This window comes from Coturnix japonica, chromosome 2 (assembly GCF_001577835.2).
Source record: "Coturnix japonica isolate 7356 chromosome 2, Coturnix japonica 2.1, whole genome shotgun sequence".
NCBI classification, from domain to species: domain Eukaryota; kingdom Metazoa; phylum Chordata; class Aves; order Galliformes; family Phasianidae; genus Coturnix; species Coturnix japonica.
The window spans coordinates 72964721-72984730 of NC_029517.1; the positions used below are offsets into that span (position 1 = coordinate 72964721).

The 20010-nt window shown below is 37.8% G+C and overlaps 1 protein-coding gene across 5 annotated transcripts in view; it reads right to left on the reverse strand.

Moving 5' to 3' along the window:
• NFX1 (nuclear transcription factor, X-box binding 1) overlaps nucleotides 1-20010 on the reverse strand; it is a 55947-nt gene that overhangs the window by 14138 nt on the left and 21799 nt on the right. For all 5 annotated transcript variants that reach the window (XR_001553324.1, XM_015854823.2, XM_015854822.1 and 2 more), the window contains 12 exons: nucleotides 19069-19166; nucleotides 18240-18270; nucleotides 16617-16699; nucleotides 11462-11570; nucleotides 9576-9695; nucleotides 7796-7875; nucleotides 7162-7392; nucleotides 6792-6865; nucleotides 4597-4698; nucleotides 3670-3711; nucleotides 1986-2084; nucleotides 298-364 (listed from right to left, as the gene is read on the reverse strand). Coding sequence is in view for 4 of the 5 variants with exons in the window: in XM_015854823.2 (XP_015710309.1) it covers nucleotides 298-364; nucleotides 1986-2084; nucleotides 3670-3711; nucleotides 4597-4698; nucleotides 6792-6865; nucleotides 7162-7392; nucleotides 7796-7875; nucleotides 9576-9695; nucleotides 11462-11570; nucleotides 16617-16699; nucleotides 18240-18270; nucleotides 19069-19166 (1136 nt within the window). In the remaining variant the exon portion in view is untranslated. The remainder of the gene's footprint in view (nucleotides 1-297; nucleotides 365-1985; nucleotides 2085-3669; nucleotides 3712-4596; nucleotides 4699-6791; nucleotides 6866-7161; nucleotides 7393-7795; nucleotides 7876-9575; nucleotides 9696-11461; nucleotides 11571-16616; nucleotides 16700-18239; nucleotides 18271-19068; nucleotides 19167-20010) is intronic.

Consider the following 20010-nt stretch of genomic DNA (forward strand, 5'->3'; position numbering starts at 1 on the left):
GAAGTCTGACACTATTTGAACCTTAATTTAAACAAAAAACCCACAATTAAAAACCAAAAAACAAAAAAACAAAAAACCAAAAAACTACCACTTTGTTGCAATAGAAGTGATCCCCAAAATGTGCATCCTAAGCTTTTTTCTGTTTAGAATTAAAAATACGCATTCAAAGAGTCAAAAACTATTTAGTGTTAATTCTTAGCTACTAGTGTTAAAGCTTACTATTAACATTATTCAGATTCCCCCCAAACTGGACAAAACTGCTCCTTTCAATAACTCAAGGAACACCCAAATACTGACCTTATTCACAGCTTCCACAAGCATTCTCATCTCCTTCTCAACATCACTGACAAATTTTAAATCTTTCCTGCAAGAACAATATACTAGGTAAATGAGGCAACTGAATGTACAAAGATGCAATGACTTTATTTTTTTAACATTATTTTTACCAACAACAAAATTAAAGATCTCAATTAACTCAGGCAAATACAAGAGTTTAGAGTGCACTTTGGTTTACACATAACTCAGTTGGCATTTTAAAGTGTTCATTTGTGTCATCACTACTATGAAAATCTTAAATTATTTTCCCCTCAAGCCTTGAAAACCAGCATAAAACTCTACTGTCAGAGTAGAATCTGTCAGAGTGAGCTTTACACTCTGTTTTTAAATAAGCAGATAAACTAACTTCAAGAGTAAGGTTAAAATTTGTTAGCACATCATCTTCACATAGAAAAAGGGTACCTGAGGATTTCCTACCCCAAAGTTAGTAATAAATAAAATTACTTCTTCAAAGGCACCGCTTCATAGTGAGACAACATTATTTTGTGAATTATGACTGAATTTCATCAACCAAAGCTACAGCTGCTGAAGATATGACCAAAGGATCAAGCGGTCTCAAGCAAATATGCAAAATGACAATGCTGAGTAGCTTGTCTACCAAAATCACTATATCAGTGCTAAAATGGACTCAGCCTATTATTGGAAAACCTTCGAAATTTTATAACAGGTCCCCATTCATCAAATGAGTAAGACACTGAATGGAGTTACCAGAAATCCTGAGAAAAGTATTATATAACTTAGAGAATTCCAAAAAACAGACTGTAGGATTTGATGTTTATGGTTAAAAACAAGGGTCACTGCAGACATCTAGGCTATGAAACAAAGTCAGCATGCGCACCATGAGATTTTGGAAGGAATGCTAACAAAAATTAGTAGCTAAAAAAAACCAAAAACTGATCAATTCAGAACATACTTAAATCCAGAGTCCAGAAATAAACACTGGAGGGAAAGTCAAATGTTTCACCAACTGATGAAAGACCATCAAGAGTGATCAATAAAAAAAAACATCGAAGCCTTAGCTCTACAATTTGAAGTTTGCTGCTGACATAAATTCAGATCTGCTAATTCAGGGAGAAACTAATTTATATTGCAGACTATAGCAAGATAAATGAAATTCAATATTCCAGTGTGCAAAATCATTTAAGACTACCAAATCCTTTTGCTTAGGGCCAAAACTCAGTGAGAAGAATAGCTTGAGCGCTTTATTTTACTTTGAGAATCAGTTTACCAATATAAAGCAGCTAAGAAGGAAATGCAAGTAAAACCGTAGAATGAAGCAACAGAAATACTTTCATAAATTAAATACAGAAGTACTGCAACTATTTTTTAAGGCATCTGGACCATAAGACAGGACTCTGGTCAATTCTAAACACTGCAGAATGTGTAGAAAATAGCTAACAGGAAAACATTAGTCATTTGAAAAACACAAAACTAAAAATGTTTGTTTAACGTAGCAAGGTGAAGTCTAGATGAGATGATTGTACTCAAAAGAAAAACAGAGCATACATGAGGGAAATATATACAAGATACTTAACAGTAAGAAAGTGAAAATCTGTATCTTGGTTTCTGAAAGAGAACAGAATCATGATCAATTTTCCATCTTGCCCTCTACAATGTTTATCTGCGACACCCATTATCAAAACACATACCTGGCATCCTCTTTTAAAAGGTCACTATATTTTGGTCCAGAAGAACGAGTATTAAAAGGGTCAGAATTACCATCTATTTCAAGGGCATCAGCAAGGCGCCTAACTCAAGAGAAAAAAAAAAAAAAAGGCAAAAACACCACACATAAGCAAACAAAACAAAAAAAAACCAACCTGAAACATTTATTCCCTGGAGAGTAGAGGTGAGTTACCAATACAGATAAACAGCATATAAAATATCAGATTTTATATGTTCGATACTAATATTAAGGACTCTTCAATATACTATACTATTAAATTTCAGATAGCTCAATATAGATCCCTATTTGTGGCAAATGGAGTAAAACCCAACAAGCAACTGATCACAGGTGGTGCTACCCAGCAGTCAATATTAAGTCTTAATATTGTTTTGTTTAGTACCTTGTTTAGTCTTGTTTAGTACCTTTATTGATGACCTGGATGAGGGCATTGAGTGCATCCATAGTAAGTTTGCATATGACATCAAGTTGGGAGGAAATCTCAGTCTGCCTGTGTGTGGGTAGGCACTTCAGAGGGATCTGGATAGACTGGATTGATGGGCTGAGGCTAATGGGATGAAGTTCAACAAGATCAAGTGTCGGGTCCTGTACTTTGGCCACAACAACACCAAGCAATATTACATGCTTAGAGCAGAGTGGCCAGAAGTCTGTGTGGCAGAAACAGACCTGGGGTTGTTGGTTGACACTCAGCTAAACATGAGCCATTGGTATGCCCTGGTGGCCAAGAAGACTAATGACATTCTGGCTTGTATGAGAAACAGTGTAGCCAGAAGGTCCAGGGATGTCATTGTCCCCCCCTTCCCCCCAAACCACTAAGCTCTGAGGAGGCCACACTTTGAGTTCTGAGCACTGTGTTTGGTTTTGGGACCCTCACTACAAGAAACACATCGGAGCCCTGGAGTGTGTCCAGAGAAGGGCAACAAAGCTGGTGAGGGTTCTGGAGTAAAAGCCATATGAGGAGAGGCTGAGAGAACTGGGATTGTTCAGTCTGGAGAAGGGAAGGCTCAGGAGAGACCCTATCGCTCTCTACAACTACCTGAAAGGACGCTGCAGTGAGCTGGGGATCAGCCTCTTCTCCCATGTAACTAACAATAGGACTAGAGGGAATGGCCTCAAGTTATTAACCCTACAGAGGGATCTGGACAGGCTGGATTGCTGGGCTGAAGCCAATGAGATGAGATTCAACAAGACCAAGTGCTGGGTCCTGCACTTTGGCCACAGCAACTCCAGACAATGTTACAGGCTTGGAAAAATATGTAGAAGAAACAGATCTGGAGTTATTTGTCAATGCTTGCCTGAACATAAGCCAGCAGTGTGCCCAGGTAGGGCAGTGACATCCTGGCTTGTATCACAAGTAGGTTTGCCAGCAGAAGTTAAGTGATCAGTCCTCTGTATTCACCCATGCTGAGGACACACCTTGAGTACTGTGTTCAGTTTTGGGCTCAATACAAGAAACACATCAAGGCCCTGGAGCGAGTCCAGAGAAGGGCACAGAAACTGGTGAAGGGTCTGGAGCACAGGCCTTATGAAGAGCAGCTGAGGGAGCTAGGATTGTTTAGTTTGGAGAAGAGGAGGCTCACATTTTCACACTGCATTAACTTACTAAATCTGGAGTCTTTTGGAAAAAGGCAAGTAAAGTTGTTGCCCACCTGTTCCTCTGAAGAGCTAAACATTCTTCATCACACTGCAACCTGAATTAAGAAAAAAAACAATTAGATTCACAGCTTCCCCTCACACTTTTCAACTAGTCTTTTGCTGTCATATTATCACAGCCTAAACATAAGAAGAACATATGAGAGTAACGTACTGTATAATATCAGATAACAGAGCTAATAACAGATTAGATTTTAATACATATAACAGATTTTACACAGGACCAAAGGGTGTCCAACAAAGGGCTGAAAAGGATTATGAATGGACTGCAGTACCTGAGAAATGTTGAGAGAACTGAGATCGTTAAGTCTAGAGAAGATTGGCAAAGATCTTAACAATTTATCTAAATCCCTCAAAGGGAAGGTGCAAAGAGAACAGACTCAGGTTCTTTTCAGTAGCATTCAGAGCCAAGACAAGAGACATTGGGCACATACTGAGACACATGAAGTTCCTTCCGATCATTGAGAAATACAAGTATGTATATATAATATAAATATATATATAGGTGCAGGTGACTGAGCACTGGCACAGGTTGTCCAGAGCAGCTGAGCAGTCTCTGTCCCTAGTGTCTAGTAGGCCCTGCTTCTAGACTCCAGAGCAAGGAGTGGGGACCAGTTGAATTCCAGAAGTTCCCTCCAACCTCAATCATTCTGCAATTCTGAGTCTAATGACAGAAACTCTGAAACCAATACGATGTTCAATATGTAATTATAACAAGAAGCTAAGCAATGATAGAGAGTTCATTCTACATTAAAGCAAAAACAAATAAAAAATACTAAAACATTCTAACAGCAGTATTAAAATAGAGCCAAGTTATTAGAAGTCTTTTAACCAGGATTCTACTGATAATACCATGCATTTTCCAAGTCACCTATTCTTCATGTACTCACAAGGATTTCATGTTTCTACAAGCCTGTCCTTACCTGGCCTGCTTCATTTCCTTTTTTGTAATAAGTCTGCTGATTTCCACTGAATCTCCAAGCTGCAGATCTGTTAACTTAGTGGCTATAGATATAGCAGCTATTCTGAAAAAGAAGCATATTCATTTTCATTAGATCTTGCAAACAGTATATAAAACTCAACATTTAAATATCCAGATAGAAGAAGAAAATAAACATGCTTCCTTGTAAGACTACAGATCTGAAATCTAGTTCTAAATCACTTAGTTTTAGAATATTTATCTACTAACATAGGTTAAAAGGTTACTTTCATTTATGTAAGTAACAGACTTGCTTCTTTATGAAATAATTCAGAGCAACATTTTTAAGTCTAAACTAGACAGTGTGAATACTCTTTCTTCTTACTCGCTTAATACTGAAACTGTACCTGAACATGTAGGTTTAACAGAATCACGAACGTGATTCTTTTTTAACTGTATGCAACTACAACCTACACATTTATAATTACTTTAAAGTTTACCTAGAAGATATTGATGATGCAAGCCAAATGAAATGCCTATTGAAACTTACAGCTTTCTTTATAAAGCTTAATCATTCCCATTAATAGCAAGCCTTTCTAGTCTCATTTTCTTGATAAAATTTCTATGAATAAAATATACTGTACATTTTAAATTGAGTCATATCTTATATGTCTTGAAATCCCACATCTAAAATTATATCATCTGAACAAACTGTCTTTCCTGATAATTCTCAGATAAAATAATATGTTAATCTCCAAACACTTCACACAACATACAGAAAACAACTATTCACACATCAAGAAGGACAATCATATTACATTATAAATAGTAGCACTGAGACACACTACCCACTTCAAATTTATCAGGTTGTGACGAAGTTACATCACATGGTTAATTTGTTGGTAATATCAGTTAATGTCAAGTCAGAGAATTAAATGTGTGAACAAAGAGATATAAACGCTTTAAACTGACCAGTAGTTCATTTCCTTCCTATTCACTTGGCTTATACACACAAAGACTCTCACTGACTTCAAATACACCATTTTCCCTGTACAGGTATTTCAGGAGTGCTTGAGGCTCAAGTGGTAGAAATATAACAAGCTTCCAAGACGTATCTTGTAACACAGTTATGATCCAGCTTATCATTAACAACAAGCTCACACCAATTCCATGTTGGGCCAATCTTTTGGCTTGTATTAGTAGTGGGAAAAAAAAAATCATAAAAATCACACCATTCCTGTATGCCTACTTACTATTGTTCTTTAATGCTTCTGATTAGCGCATTTTCACAGTACAAAGAACCTATTACCTAGATGCTAAGCCACCTTCTGAAAACTTTTGGGCACTGATCAGTAAGAAAAGCAATACATTCTCAAGCTGGGATAGTTTCTCAAATAACAGAGCTGAAATAAATCATTAGGAAGCTTTCTTTGAAAGACAAGCAGTATCTATGTCTGCTCTCTCCTATAAACTGGTACCTAAAGTACAATTTTTGTTGTATTTCAACCCTCCAAATTATTTTTCTATTCCCTCTCAATCACAGCCACAGAGTAAAAAGAAGCTATTGCCTATATATTGGTACTTCTACTTCATAACTTCCAAAGTTCAACTTGATTCTTGTTTCCTTTGCCCTCTGACATAAGAAAAATAAATGTAGTTTAGAAATTGAATTTAGAGACCAATTTACTGGGGGGAAAAAAAGAGTTAAGTAGGACTCAGCTTGTATACTGAAAACCCAGATTTAGATATTAAGAACCAAAGCTCTCATTACAGTCAGTGAAATCTAAAAGGTTATTCAACTATCTAAATTTAGCTGTCTATTTCAGCTTTATCACTCTTTAGACTCCATCATCTGCAGTGACTAGATTCCATCAGACATTAATGGGAATTTTAACAGTAACTCGCACATGGACTGTTAGATTCTATCACCTACATTCAGATGTCTGAATTAGAATTCCACAGATGGGAAATTCAAGATGTGACATGCCAACAGTTACAGACTGACAGTGAAAAGAGAAATGTGATGCAGTACAGCTTGGCTGGTATGGAAGCCCAGAGGAACAGGAAAAAAAGAATCTGTAGGTATAAGAATTAAAGAAGGGTGAAAAACTTTGTGAATGAGATATATTGCCAATACTGAAATCCAATCAAACTGTAAAGATCCAGTAACAGAAGTAAAAGAATTACTGTAGTACAAACCTCTGATAAGTATTAGATGCTTCTGAGCAAATCATACTCTCCTTTCTTCTTCCACATTCACACTGAAGTTCAACCTGTTGCATTACACAAACAACAGTTGGTTTAAACTTTTTCTTTTTTTTTTTTTTGTTCAGGGAGGGAAGTGAGAGAGGTGAATTGCACTCCTACTGGAATAGTGACTACACTAATGATAAACAATTAAAAAACAAAACGAACACACTTCACCCCATCATTCGATATTTTAAGCTTCTATTGACAGCATAACATCTGTGCTATTAAATGTCACTTTTTAAAACTATTGTTTTTGACTGGTAGTTAAATTATACTACTTGCTAGTGAATTTGCAGTTAATTTTCAGTGAGCATCTCACCTTTGCACCGCAGGATGTTGTTGGGCAGGATGAAGAAGGATGACACGGAGCCATACAGGGATGATTACAATAAAGTCTTGGAATAACACATGGCTGTTTACACTCCTCATCTATAAGACATTCCCCTTTATGACAGATTCTTTTACATCTGTGCATTCCACACTTTAGCATTTGATTGCAGCGAAGTCCACAGGAAATGTCAGTGAGATGACAGGGAATATTGCTTCGCAGCTGAAACAGGGGAGAAGAAAGATGACAAAAGAAAATCAATAATTATAACAGCAAAACTCAAAGCATTTCTATTGTTCACACCTTTATTTGGCATTATTCATACAAGAAATGTAATACTAAAACACCCAGGACAAAGACTGTGTTCTTTACGTCATAATCCATTAATATCAGTAGGAATACACATGGCATAAAAAATAACTTTTCCTATTTAATCATATTAAATACTAACTCCAGTAATATATTCCAATTTCAAAGAAGCCTTGAAAATGCAACTCAACAGTCTTAGAAACTGACATATCACATGGTTATCCCTTAAGATACATAAACATAGAAGTATATCCTGAACTTCAATAACTATTTTCAAGCTATACGTTATTAAGAATAAAAAAACACTAAGACTTACTTCATGTTTGCCCATACACCATTTCTGAGTGAGATAGGTACAGGGTGGACACTTCTCCTCACTATGACATGAATGGTACACTGCAGCCACAGATTAAAAAACAGTTTTATTACCATACTTCAGTCAAATACCTTAAAAGAGACATTATGAATTAATACATGTGAGTTGGTATTTCATCAGTACACAATTTATGAGAGGTAAGATGCTTCATGCAAGGATAATTTGTTTTTTAAAATAGCATTTAAAAATTACAATGGCAGATTTTTAGGTGAATATTCTTCTGCATTTTCAAAACTAAATAGCAGAGAATAGAAAACATTTGTAACTTCTGAGAAGGATTACACTATTAGACAGAATATAACAAAGCATATCTGTCCAACCTGTGCTACAGCAAAGGTTTTCGGTCAGTGTAATTTCAAGGAACTCAGAAACCAACTATTCACTACTGTCCTATTCTTTCAGTAGAGCACGTTATCTCTAAGTAAATGAAACATTTAATGCAGGCATGACCAACATGTGGCTGGCAGGCTACATGCAGCCCACTCGCCACTATGAAGGTGGAAGCTCTTCACCACGAGTGGTTCCAGGCACACACTCGTTGCTCAACAACAATCAAACTAACAGTGCAATGTCAACAATGTGTTAACTAAAATCAGGGCATGGGGAGACCTCCCTCCCAGAGGAAAAATATCCCTCGCTTCCCAGTTACACCTTATTCATGCCATTGCTTTTTGGCATTATGCACATTTGTGAACAATCTTGAGATCTCACTGCAAATGGCAACCACTGCCATTGAGCAGGACTGTATTCATTTCACAAAACAAGGTCAAATACCTGACTGGTTTTCTGTTTTTGTCTCTTTTTTTAATGTTTTAAGGAAAATATTAAAAATTGAAATATTTCATTACCTCTATATTAATGATATTGTACATTTTTATGGGGGCTGCTCCAAAAGTAATGTCTCCTGTTTTATTATGTCAACCCATGACATCAAAGGTGGATGCTGGTGGTATTGCAGAAGAGGCTGATCGTTCCCACCAATATTCTGCAACACTTAGTTTCCATGTGACAGATGGCAGCAGAGGGGCAATCCAACAAAATGGAGTCTGACATCCAAGTGCATATGAAGCAAAGGCGTGTCAGTGAATTCCTCCATGCAGAAAAAATGGCACCCACTGACATTCATCAACATTTGCTGAATGTTTATGGAAACCAAAAAGAGGATGTGAGCATAGTGGGGCACTGGGTGGTTTGTTTCAGCAGTGGCGATAATGGGTTGCCTCCACTAGCACAGATTTTCATGAGCTTGCATGCAGGCTATTGTTCACTGCTGGTGAAAACACATAGCTAATGGTGATGACTATTTTGAAAAAGTGTGACTGTTTTCTTTGTATCAGCTGTAGTTTCCATGGAAATAAATAAGAGGCACTACTTTTGGAGAAACTCATGGATACGCAGCCCAAGACAATTCCTCTTTATCCAATGCAGCTCAGGCAAGCCAAAAGGTCAGACCTTCACGGTTTAATGTGTTGTGACTATTAATGATGTCTAAGTATTGCTATCTGGATCAGAAAGAATAATGTATTGTTTTATGAGTTAAAAGTACCACTACAGTTATTCACAACAAATTTTTAGTTAGTTTTTAAGTATAGAATTTTGAAAATTATATTAAATCACTACAAAAAATAGCTAACAAATGTGTAAATATATTTTCAAACAGACCCATGTATGCTTTACAATGTTTTGAATTATTTTTTTTCAACTGAATAGCTTGACTTACCTGGATGATCACAGTCATGTGGCCTGGTGCATGTTTTTTTGCACTCTGGTGGCTGAGTGCCACAAGGAACAGGGGGGTAAATCACTGATTCTCCACAGTAACAAGTCAATTCATCAAAACCTGAGAAACCAAATCACAAAAGAGACGTAACTTTGTATTTGTACTTCTCTACTAAGAGAAATATTAAAAGGAAATGCAGATGTTATATTCTGGGTTCTTAATTTTTTATTTTTTTTTAATATTAAGAACCACAATAGTGAACTCATCACCTTCTGTACCTCCTATAAGATAACCGGACTACAATCATTTCATAACAAATATACTTGCTTTTATAGAGTTGTTCTTTGACAACATCTTACACTAGAGCAGAAGTAATGCTCTTGTAAAGTAGAAAGCTGTTCTTGTTGCATCACTGACTCAAAAACAGGGAGATTTCTTGACTTCCTTTTCCAAAAGAGTACCATCCAAATTTTGCCTCTCACATTCATATGAAATCTTCTCTACAGCTTCTTGTTTTTTTTTCTTTACATATCTGACTCTATTCTGATTCGGAAGAAATGTTTGAATTTTCATTCTTTTATCACTCTCTCATGCATGTGATCAGATTTCATCCTTTTGCCCAGACCTGCACATGGTGCTGGGAAAATTTCAGACAAATTATCAAAAGCGCATCTCTCTGTAGACTTTGTCCTAGAATCTCTTCTGTATACTTCATGCCATTTAGCACCATAAGTATCCACTTAATCCATTTATGAACTGATTTTCCCAGGGCTTGGTACTGGGGCTGCTTCTACTTAATATTTTTATTAATAATCTTGATGAGGGGATTGAGCGCACCCTCAGTAAGTTTGCAGGCAACACCAAACTGAGAGGGATCTGCTGGAGGGTAGAAAGGACTACAGAGAGACAGAAAGGACTACAGAGAGACCTGGATAGACTGGATTAATGGGCCAGGGTAAACTGTATGAGTTCCAATAGGGTCAAGTGTCAGGTCCTGCATTTTGATCACAACAACCCTAGGCAACCCTACTGGCCTGGGGAGGAGTGTGTGGAATGCTACCTGATGGAAAGGGACCTTGGCGTACTGATGGACATTTGACTGAACATGAGCCAGCAGTGTGCCCAGGTGGCCAAGAAGGCCAATGGTATCCTGGCTTATATCAGGAATGGTGTGGTAATCAGGACTAGGGAAGTCATCCTGCCCCTGCACTCAGCACTGGTGAGGCTTCACCTTGAGTACTGTGTCTTGTTTTGGGCACCTCAGTACAAAAATGACATTGAGATGCTGGAGCAGGTCCAAAGAAGGGCAACAAGGCTTGTGAAGGGCTTGCAGAATATGCCCTGTGAAGAGCAACTGAAGGAATTGGGGCTGTTTAGCCTGGAGAAGAGGAGGCTGAAGCCTTATTGCTCTCTTCAAATACCTGAAAATTGATAACAGCAAGAGCAGGGCTGGTCTCTTCTCACTGGTGACAGGATTAAGGGAAATGGACTAAAGTTGCACCAGGGTAAGTTTAGTTTGGATATCAGGAGAAACTTCTTTACAGAAAGGGTTGTTAAGCACTCGAATAGGCTCTCCAGGGAGGTGGTTGAGACACCATCCCTGAATGTGTTAAAAACCATTTAGATGTGGTGCTTAGGGAAATGATTTAGGGGTGGGTTGTTAGAGTTAGGGTGGTATGGTTAGATCATGATTGGACTCGATCTTTAAGGTCTTTTCCAACCTGAGCAATTTGATGATCCTATGATCACAGAAACAATAAGAGCAAACTATAGACCTTCAGTTTCTAATTAAATTCTATGTCCAACACTGACTAATTAAAGTTAATACATTCCTATCACGTTTTTGTCTTTTTTTTTTTAAAAAAAAAAAGCTTTATTGTACACACTTGTTTGCCAGCATGTTTGACAACTGCCCCGGTGACAAGGCTCTTCACATCTATGCAGTCCACAGTTGAGTTTGCGACCACAAACCAAAGAACATTTATGCTCCGTGTCCTGTGGGAAGGCGCAAAAGAAAAGCAAAATTAAACTATTAAAATCAACAGGTTTCTCTCTTCTGTGAAGTCATAGCCTAGAGATTGCAAAACCACAAGAAAGAAATAAAAAGTTATCTTAATGGTTAACTCTCTCCTTCAGGTGACAAAGGCACTGATCTGTCAAGGTGGATCTATTAATTTAGACTGACTTCCTGCCTACAAGGGTCCTGAATCTGGTATCACAGAATGGCTTACAATGCAAGGTACCTCAAAGTTCACCTAGCCCTAACCCCTTGCCACAGGCAAGGTTGTCTACTGCTAGATCGAGCACCAGAATAGGTCCCAGGGCCCCATTCAGACTGGCCTTTAATACCCCTGAGGACAGGGCATCCACAACTTCTCTGGGCACCTTGTTCCAGCATCTCAACACACTCTCAGTGAAAAACTTTCCCAACATCTAACCTAAATCTCCCTTCCTTTAGTTTAAAGCCATTCCCCCTTTGTCCTATCATTATCTACCCGTGTAAAAAGATTATTTCCTTTCTATTTATAATATCCCTTTAAATCCTGGAAGGTTGAAATAAGGTTTCCTTGCAGCCTTCTCCTCTCCAGATCAAACAAGCCAAGCTCCCTCAGCCTGTGTTCTCAGGAGAAGTACTCCAGCCTTCAGATCATCTTCATGGCACCTCTCTGGACCCTCTACACAAGCTCCACATTTTTCCTGTGCTGGGAGCCCCAGACTCACTACCCCAGGTGGGACTTCATGAGGAGCAGAGTAGAGAATGACAACCATTTCCCTTGCCAAGACGAGCTTCTTTTGATGCAGCCCAGGATACAGTTGGCCTTTTGGGCTGCAAGTACACACTGCTGGCACATATTAAGTTGCTCATCTATCAGAACCCCTAAGTGTTCTCCACAGGGCTACTCTCAAAGATTTCTTCACAGTCTTTATTTATAACCTGGGACTGCCCTGACCTAAGTGCAATACCTCGCACTTGGTTTTGATTAACCTCATTAGATTTACCATTCAAGTATGTCAAGGTCCCTCTAGATGTCATCCCTTCCTTCTGTTGCACTAAGCATGCCATTCATAGTGTATTAGTGTCATCAGCAAACTTGCTAAGGGTGCACTCAATCACATAATCTGCATCATAGATAAAGACGATAGAGAATACCAATCTGAAGACAGACCCCTGAGGGACACTGCTTATTACCAGCTTTCACCCAAACATATAGCCATTTACCACAACCCTCTGGCTGCCACCTTCCAACCAGTTCCTTAGCCACATAATAGTCCACCCCTCAAACCCATGTTGCTTCAATTTAGAGATAAGGATATGGTATGGGACTGCGTCAAAGGCACTGCAAAATTAATAGGATAATGCATTAATTAGATACATCTGTAATTGGCTGCAAAACTGGTGTTGGCAACATGGTTTTGTGCTCTGGGACCATCATGGAACCCAGGCTTTAGACTACTATCTGCTTGGGAGTGACTGGATCCATCCCACCAAGTAGGGCAAAGATTTTTTTGCTAATATATTGGCTGACAGCGTAATTAAAGCTTCAGACTAATGATGGGTGAGGGAATGACATACAGAGGTGACAAGAAAGAGGCATAGGGTGATGTGACAGGAAGGGACTAACAATATCAACAAAAAAAAGGGCTGATGTATGATCATGCTCAGCACCTCCACATAAGCAACCTACATAAATAACTCAAATCCCTCCTGGGAACTCAACAAATATGATTAAACAGATCTTAGTGAAGTTGCATGGCTGGTCTTGGGATGATGGAGATGTAATAGTATGGCTCCACTGACTAGAATGTTGCAACTAGGGGCTATAGGAGCAATCCTTTAGGAAGGATTGGTTGACAAGAGGAGGAGAGATTATTGCCCCTTATGTGAGAGAGCAACTAGAGTGCATGGAGCAGTGCCTGGGGACACATCAGACAGAAAGCTTACAGGCTAGAATTAAAGCAGCAGTAGATAACACGCTTTGCTGATACATAGGAAGAGCCTCACTTTAACAGGGTCTGGTCCACATGGGGGATAGTCATTGTCTATCTGCTGTAAGAACAATATAAAAGAATGTATGAAATAAAGAGATTCCTAGAATATGTTGAGGATAACTTCCCCCTAAAAGTGACAGCGAAGCCACCAACATATCATCCAATGGGAGCAGGCCTAACAAGAAAGATGTAACTCGCTGTCTCCCCAACAAGATTATTGGAGGTCAGGGGATCAGTAAACCCTTCTGTATTTGGCACGGAATATATACATAGCCAGCAGAGATAGTAGTTGACACTCTGATCTTCATCACAAAGGGGGGTATTAATCAAATCCAGGTGACAAATTAACACCCCCCCCCCCCCCCTTCCCTTTAGGTACCCAATTATAGTGATCCAGCCATAGTATCAGGCCAAAGGTTGCGGTAACAAAGGCCAGGACATGCCCCAGTTCAAGAGGAGGTGTTGACTCAAGACAGAAACAAGGCCTGCACCTTATTATGGGGGGCAGATCTAACCCTCCCTGCACCTATTAAACATCCATACTACCTCCCATGAAGCTGTTAAATTCACAGGACCTGCGGTAGGAGCAACACCACCCCAATATGCTCCAGCACTGCTATGGAAACATAGTGACACTTGCTGGTCAAATTGTTGACCTTCTGGGAACCAGCAAGTGCAAGCCTGAACAGCTACTAGTTTTTCTAGGGGTGCATTTTTATTTTTTTTTTTTCCAAAAAATCAAGTACTGGGCCAACATAACAAGAAAAAGACTGTCAACAATAGCCTTCAGTGCCTTAACATCCTATACTATGACAGGTACTGTACGCACATTGCAATGTGCATTGTACTTTGGGTCACCACAACAGCAGGAGCTTACCCTCAACCTGATCAATCATTTGTTTATGATGTGAAAGGGTGAGTGGAATGCAGTGAAATTGCAGGTCATAGCCTGAACCAGTGGTTAGGCAGCAAGTGGCTAACCTACAGAGCTCAAGGTGCAAGCAACGCACCTGAGTGACTAGAAGGGGTGAAGCGTGGATCCACTCCTCCTTACCTGCATTTAAGGGTTAGCAGCTGAGGGAGCAGCATCTCTCTAGGTAAAGATTTTACACCTCTTAAGCCATTATTGGCTGCATGAAGTAGTGAGCTTGTTTTACATCTTTATTACTTGCATCTGATTCAAAGGCACTGTCATCACCTGCTTTTGCCATACATTAATCATTTTAGGAATCAAAAGGAAAATTTGTGCTGGAACTTGAAGATGCTAAATCTGTGAGTCTTTTTCATTTTTGGTGGATTTGACCACTTATTTAAATGACTTAAATATACATTTCAATGTGAAAAGTATCTGTGCTATGTTTCGAACCATAAAAACATTTGAATTGAAACTTAAACTATGGCAAGCTAAAGTTAAGAAAAATAACAACTTCATGCATTTTGATGCGCTGGGTAAACACAGTCTTGTGGAAAGTAAAAAAAAACATGCAGCCAGGCTGTCCATTTTGATTCAGGAATTTGAGAATAGGTTTCAAGACTGTAAAAGAAAAAGCCATTGATTTCTTTGTGTATTTACTGCTCCATTTTCAGTTGACATAAATATGTCTGTAAATTTTCACATGGAATGCACAGTCGCAGTCAGACATTCAAATGAAAGAAATACCTGGTCATGTCTCAGAGGGACCTCAACAGGCTGAAGAAATGGGCTGACAGAAACCTCATATAATCCCTCCAGGGAAGCAAAAAGTTTTGCACCTCCAGAGGGAACAACCCCAGGCTGTAGGGGAAATATAAAGGGCCACCTAGCAGAAAAGCAGCTTCACTGAAATGGACTGGAGGGTCTTGATGGACACCAAGCTGTGCTAAGTCCGCAGTGTGCATTTGCCCCAAGGAAATCTAATGGTATTCTGGGCTTAACAAGAGGCTGATCCTTCCATTCTATTTAGTATTGTTTAGGCTGCACCTGCAGTATTATTTCCAGTTCTGGGCTCTGTATTAACATTTACATTGGCATATGCAAGGGATTCCAGAGAAGGATTGAGAAGATCATGAACAGACTAGAATATCTATCCTATGAATAAAGGAGAAGAAAGCTGGAACTTGTTAGACTAGAGAAGACGATGTTTGGGAAGGACCTTATCAATTTATGCAGGTCCCTAAAGAACAAAGCTCTTTTTAGTGATGCCCTGTGCCAAGACAAGAGGCAACAGGCACCAACAGCACCTCCAACGTCTTCAGTCCTGGAACTTTTCAGCTGCTGTCTGGACATAATCTTGGGCAAGTGGCTCTACAGGGCACAGCCTGAGCAGAGACCAGATGACATCCAAAGGTCCCTTCCAAACTCAATCATTCTGTGATTCTATAACTGTCAAAACTGGAAAAAAAAAAAAAAAAAAAAAAAACTGGAAAAAACTGTCAATACTGAAAAAAATAGCTTAGGACTGATGCATACAACTTTTCATCACAGAAGGGATTTTTAAAGCTGACTCCGTTAAGATTCCAATTGCAGACTTGGAACTGCCATCCAAGCTGCAGCTATGTAACATCACACTCATTCTCATTTCCTTGGAATCAGTGAACCAAGAAAGAGAGTCTTTACTTTGATTTTTAAAATTATAGAATCATTAAGTTTGGAAAAGACAACTAAGTTTATGAAGACCAATCATCATCTATCACCACTATACCCATGTTCTTAAGTGTCACATCTACATGTTTCTTGAACACCTACATGGATGGCGACTCCACTACATGCTTGGGCAGCCTGCTGCATTGCTTGATCGTTCATTCTGGAGAAAAAAAAAGCTTCCTAACATCAAACATGAAACTCCTCTGGCACAACTTGAGGCCATTATCTACCACCTTTAATTGTATTTAAGCTGAAGTACATTTTTACAATGCCCATAAAATGAATTCTGCAGAATAAATGTACACGCAAACCTTTGGAACATTACTTGTATTGGAAATAGAGATTCAAAATGCACAGTCACAAAAGTCTTAACTTCACAAAATACAAACACCTCTTTACAGTGTTTATAAAACCACACGTGGACTTACCACACAGCAAACTTCATTACACTTGTGTCTTCCACATGACCTTTTCTTGTTGCATCGCTTGTCACACATAAATGTAATAGCAGCTATTAAAAAAATACAATAATCACAATATAAGTCATGGTTCGCTCTTCACTCACACTAAGAATAAAATCTAAAGTCACAATATTAGGCAAAAGCTGTTCTAAGGCCTGATCTAGAGAGGAGCAGTGATAGGAAGTTAGTGCACAAAATGTAAATTAGTTGCACTTCCATATTAATTCCCCAGGTAAACACTTGCCTTGCTTTAAACAAACCCTTGTTCAAGAAGATTTCTGGAGAGCAGTTTATTTTCACATTATTCTTTATACCATAAACTTTAAACAGAATAGACAAAATAGGATTTCCTGATACACTGATTATACCATAAATGCACTTACTACTATCCACAAGCAATGTGAACAGCTAGTTCTGAGCTCTTAAGCATTCCTGAGTCTTCATAGCTAAAAGTTCAACTTAGAATGCATACTACTACATTATTGACTTTGTAAATGAATACCTCAGTATAACAGGGATCCATCAACTAAAACATCTCTAGATTGAGATTCTTCAGTTTTAACAACTAAATAGCATAAGAACTATTCCCAGTATCAGTGACTAAAGCAGAATGACCAATTCTTTGTATATACGGTTAATATCTGTGAACTCTCCAAGCAAGTATCCTCTCTTTTCTAGTGGGTCAACAGCCATCACAAAAGTCAGGCAAAGGCAGCAAAGACTATGCCTTAGAGAACTCCTTCAACAGTAGTTTAGCCAGTTACAGTGGATTACTTCTATGGCACAGTTCACTACTGTTCCAGGTCTCCCATCTTTCTTTCATAAATTGAGTGGTGGGAATGGCTAGAAGCGTCCATTCATTCTTTCAGTTCCTTTCTCTAAAGTGATTTCATCTGCTGATCTTGTGGATGAGCAGATAACAGAATGTGCCCTATGACTGACCATTTTGTGTTTATGGGGTGATAACACTACAGTCCTACACAGAGTAGGACCACAACATCTTTCTGTATTTACATTTAGCAGCTCTAGCAATTTCTTTTTCCATTAAATACTGCCATGATCCAACTTACAGGACCGCTCTTGAGGAAGAACTCTAATGAAATGATGCTCACAAAATAATCTTATAATCAAATCCTTTAATTTGATACACAGACAAAATTGAAAGATTGACTCCTGCTTTGGTTGAAGGCCACAGAGCTTTCAGGACTTCTAAGTCTTTAAAAATGTAAACACATCATCTGCTTTATTTAACATAAAATACATTTAATCTCTCTAAAAACTGAGAATAAAAAAAGAAAGAGCATATCATAATAAAGAACAAATTGCTAAGGAAAATCCTGAACAACCAGAACTCAACAGAATATGAGGAGCTCAAGTTCTGCCACCCTCTGAGATTTCATAACAGAAAAAAAACACTCAAGACAGAAACATACAGCAGACATACAAAATCACTGTCAGAAACTGAAGACTATTATTAAATCAGATATTTGGCAACATATTGAATCAAAACCAAAACTAATAAGCTTTCATTTTTTAAGACTTCAAAATTATTTCATATTATATACTCAACAAATTAGAAAGTAATACTACCTTTATTCCTGAGTAGAGCACATGGGACTTCCTAGGAAACAGAGAACAATTATATTGCAACAACTGCAACTTATTCATCTAGAAAGTATCTAGTTACATATGACAAAAAGTTTTCAGGTACATAACTCTTTGGAATACAAGAAAGGAAAAAGCTGGAAAAATCCTCAAATTTATGCATTAGTTCATGTTTTAATTTACATATTTTTAATGTTGACATTTTAACACTTGACTTTTTACCCTAGAAATTTTGTAGCAAGAATTTGTAGTTTATGATTCCTCACTTAACTCAAGTAACACAGATAACATTGTGAAGTAATAAGAACATATTTGTCCTAGGAAACTAGAAACTTGCATTGAGAAAAACAACTACACCCTCCTCAAGAGTACTAATAAAGTAAAAATTTGGGCTTTGAACACATGTTTAAAACAAAAACAAGCAAACAAAAACAAGACTGACATTTTTAAACAAAAAGTCTAATCTCATAACTGAAATTTTTTTACTCAAATCAAATACTTCAACATGAAAATAAAACGTTTCTGAGATTTCAAAGCTATGGTTATGCAGAGTAGCCTAGTTTAAAAGTATACTAATGACAACTGGTGAGATTTTGCTGTCATTACATATAAGTACAAAGAAAGGAGACTAGAAACCATTAATATCACCAAAATTTTCTACAGATCTATAGTCTATCACTATATGTCAATTAGCTTTTCCTCCAACACTACCTTTCTCTTGGTTTTCTCCAGAGCTTAAAAACAAAACAAAACAAAAAAAAAAACCAAAAAAATACCAACTACCTGTTTTCCTGGTCAAGTTCTATGCACTCACCTTTTTTTTGAAGCCACACCTACAATAAATATTTGATGTTTGAGAACACGGTTTGCAGTCTCCTTCATGGCACAGGCTTTCACATGTATGAAGCAACTCTATCAAAATTAAAATAAAAAAGATTAAAATAAATAAAATTCATGATCAGCAACAAGGTATTTATCAGGACCATCACATCTTGCAGCTGGGTTTCCATTTTGACATATTGACTCAGACAAAAGAGTTCAAGGATTTCAAGTTTTTATTATTTGGAGCTTTATGATCCTGGATATGTAGACTAAACAGTAAAGTCTACAATTAACATTGATAACACACAAATACCTTTTATATGTCTCTTTTAAATCTGCAAGATAAATATCTTACAGAAGTTTCACAAATTTAAAGTACATAATTCTTTCTTCTTATTCATCGTAAATGAAAAAAGACTTTAGTGTACCTTCATCTTTCACTTACTGGGTAAATTGCAATAATTTGATTTTAGCGGAATTTCAAGTATAAGAAGTTATGATTAATTCTGTGGTCTCATAAAATTGAAGCTTCATACAATCTCAGTTAAATTTACCCTTATTTAATTAATGCAATTACTGAAGAGCCAATTTAGTTCTGTAAATAACTTCTTCCTTTGAACAGCCCAACATCACATTTCCCTTTGTGGCCTAACACCACACTTCTCTTTGTGGTCACAGTAATTGAGTACTTAATAAAAGTACCTAAAGGTACTAGGTGAAATCATTTATCTCTACCAGTCTTCATATCAACAATGAAGATCTAGGCAGGCTCTTGATATCAGATATGAACAGCAAGAAATTCCTACAGCTCTACCAGTGTGAAAATCCATGGAAACAAAAATTTTAGAGCTAGCTGCTGTTGATGATTTTTAGACAAGTACATTTCCTGATTTTAAATATCACTTTGAACAAATACAGCCTATCTCACGGGTTC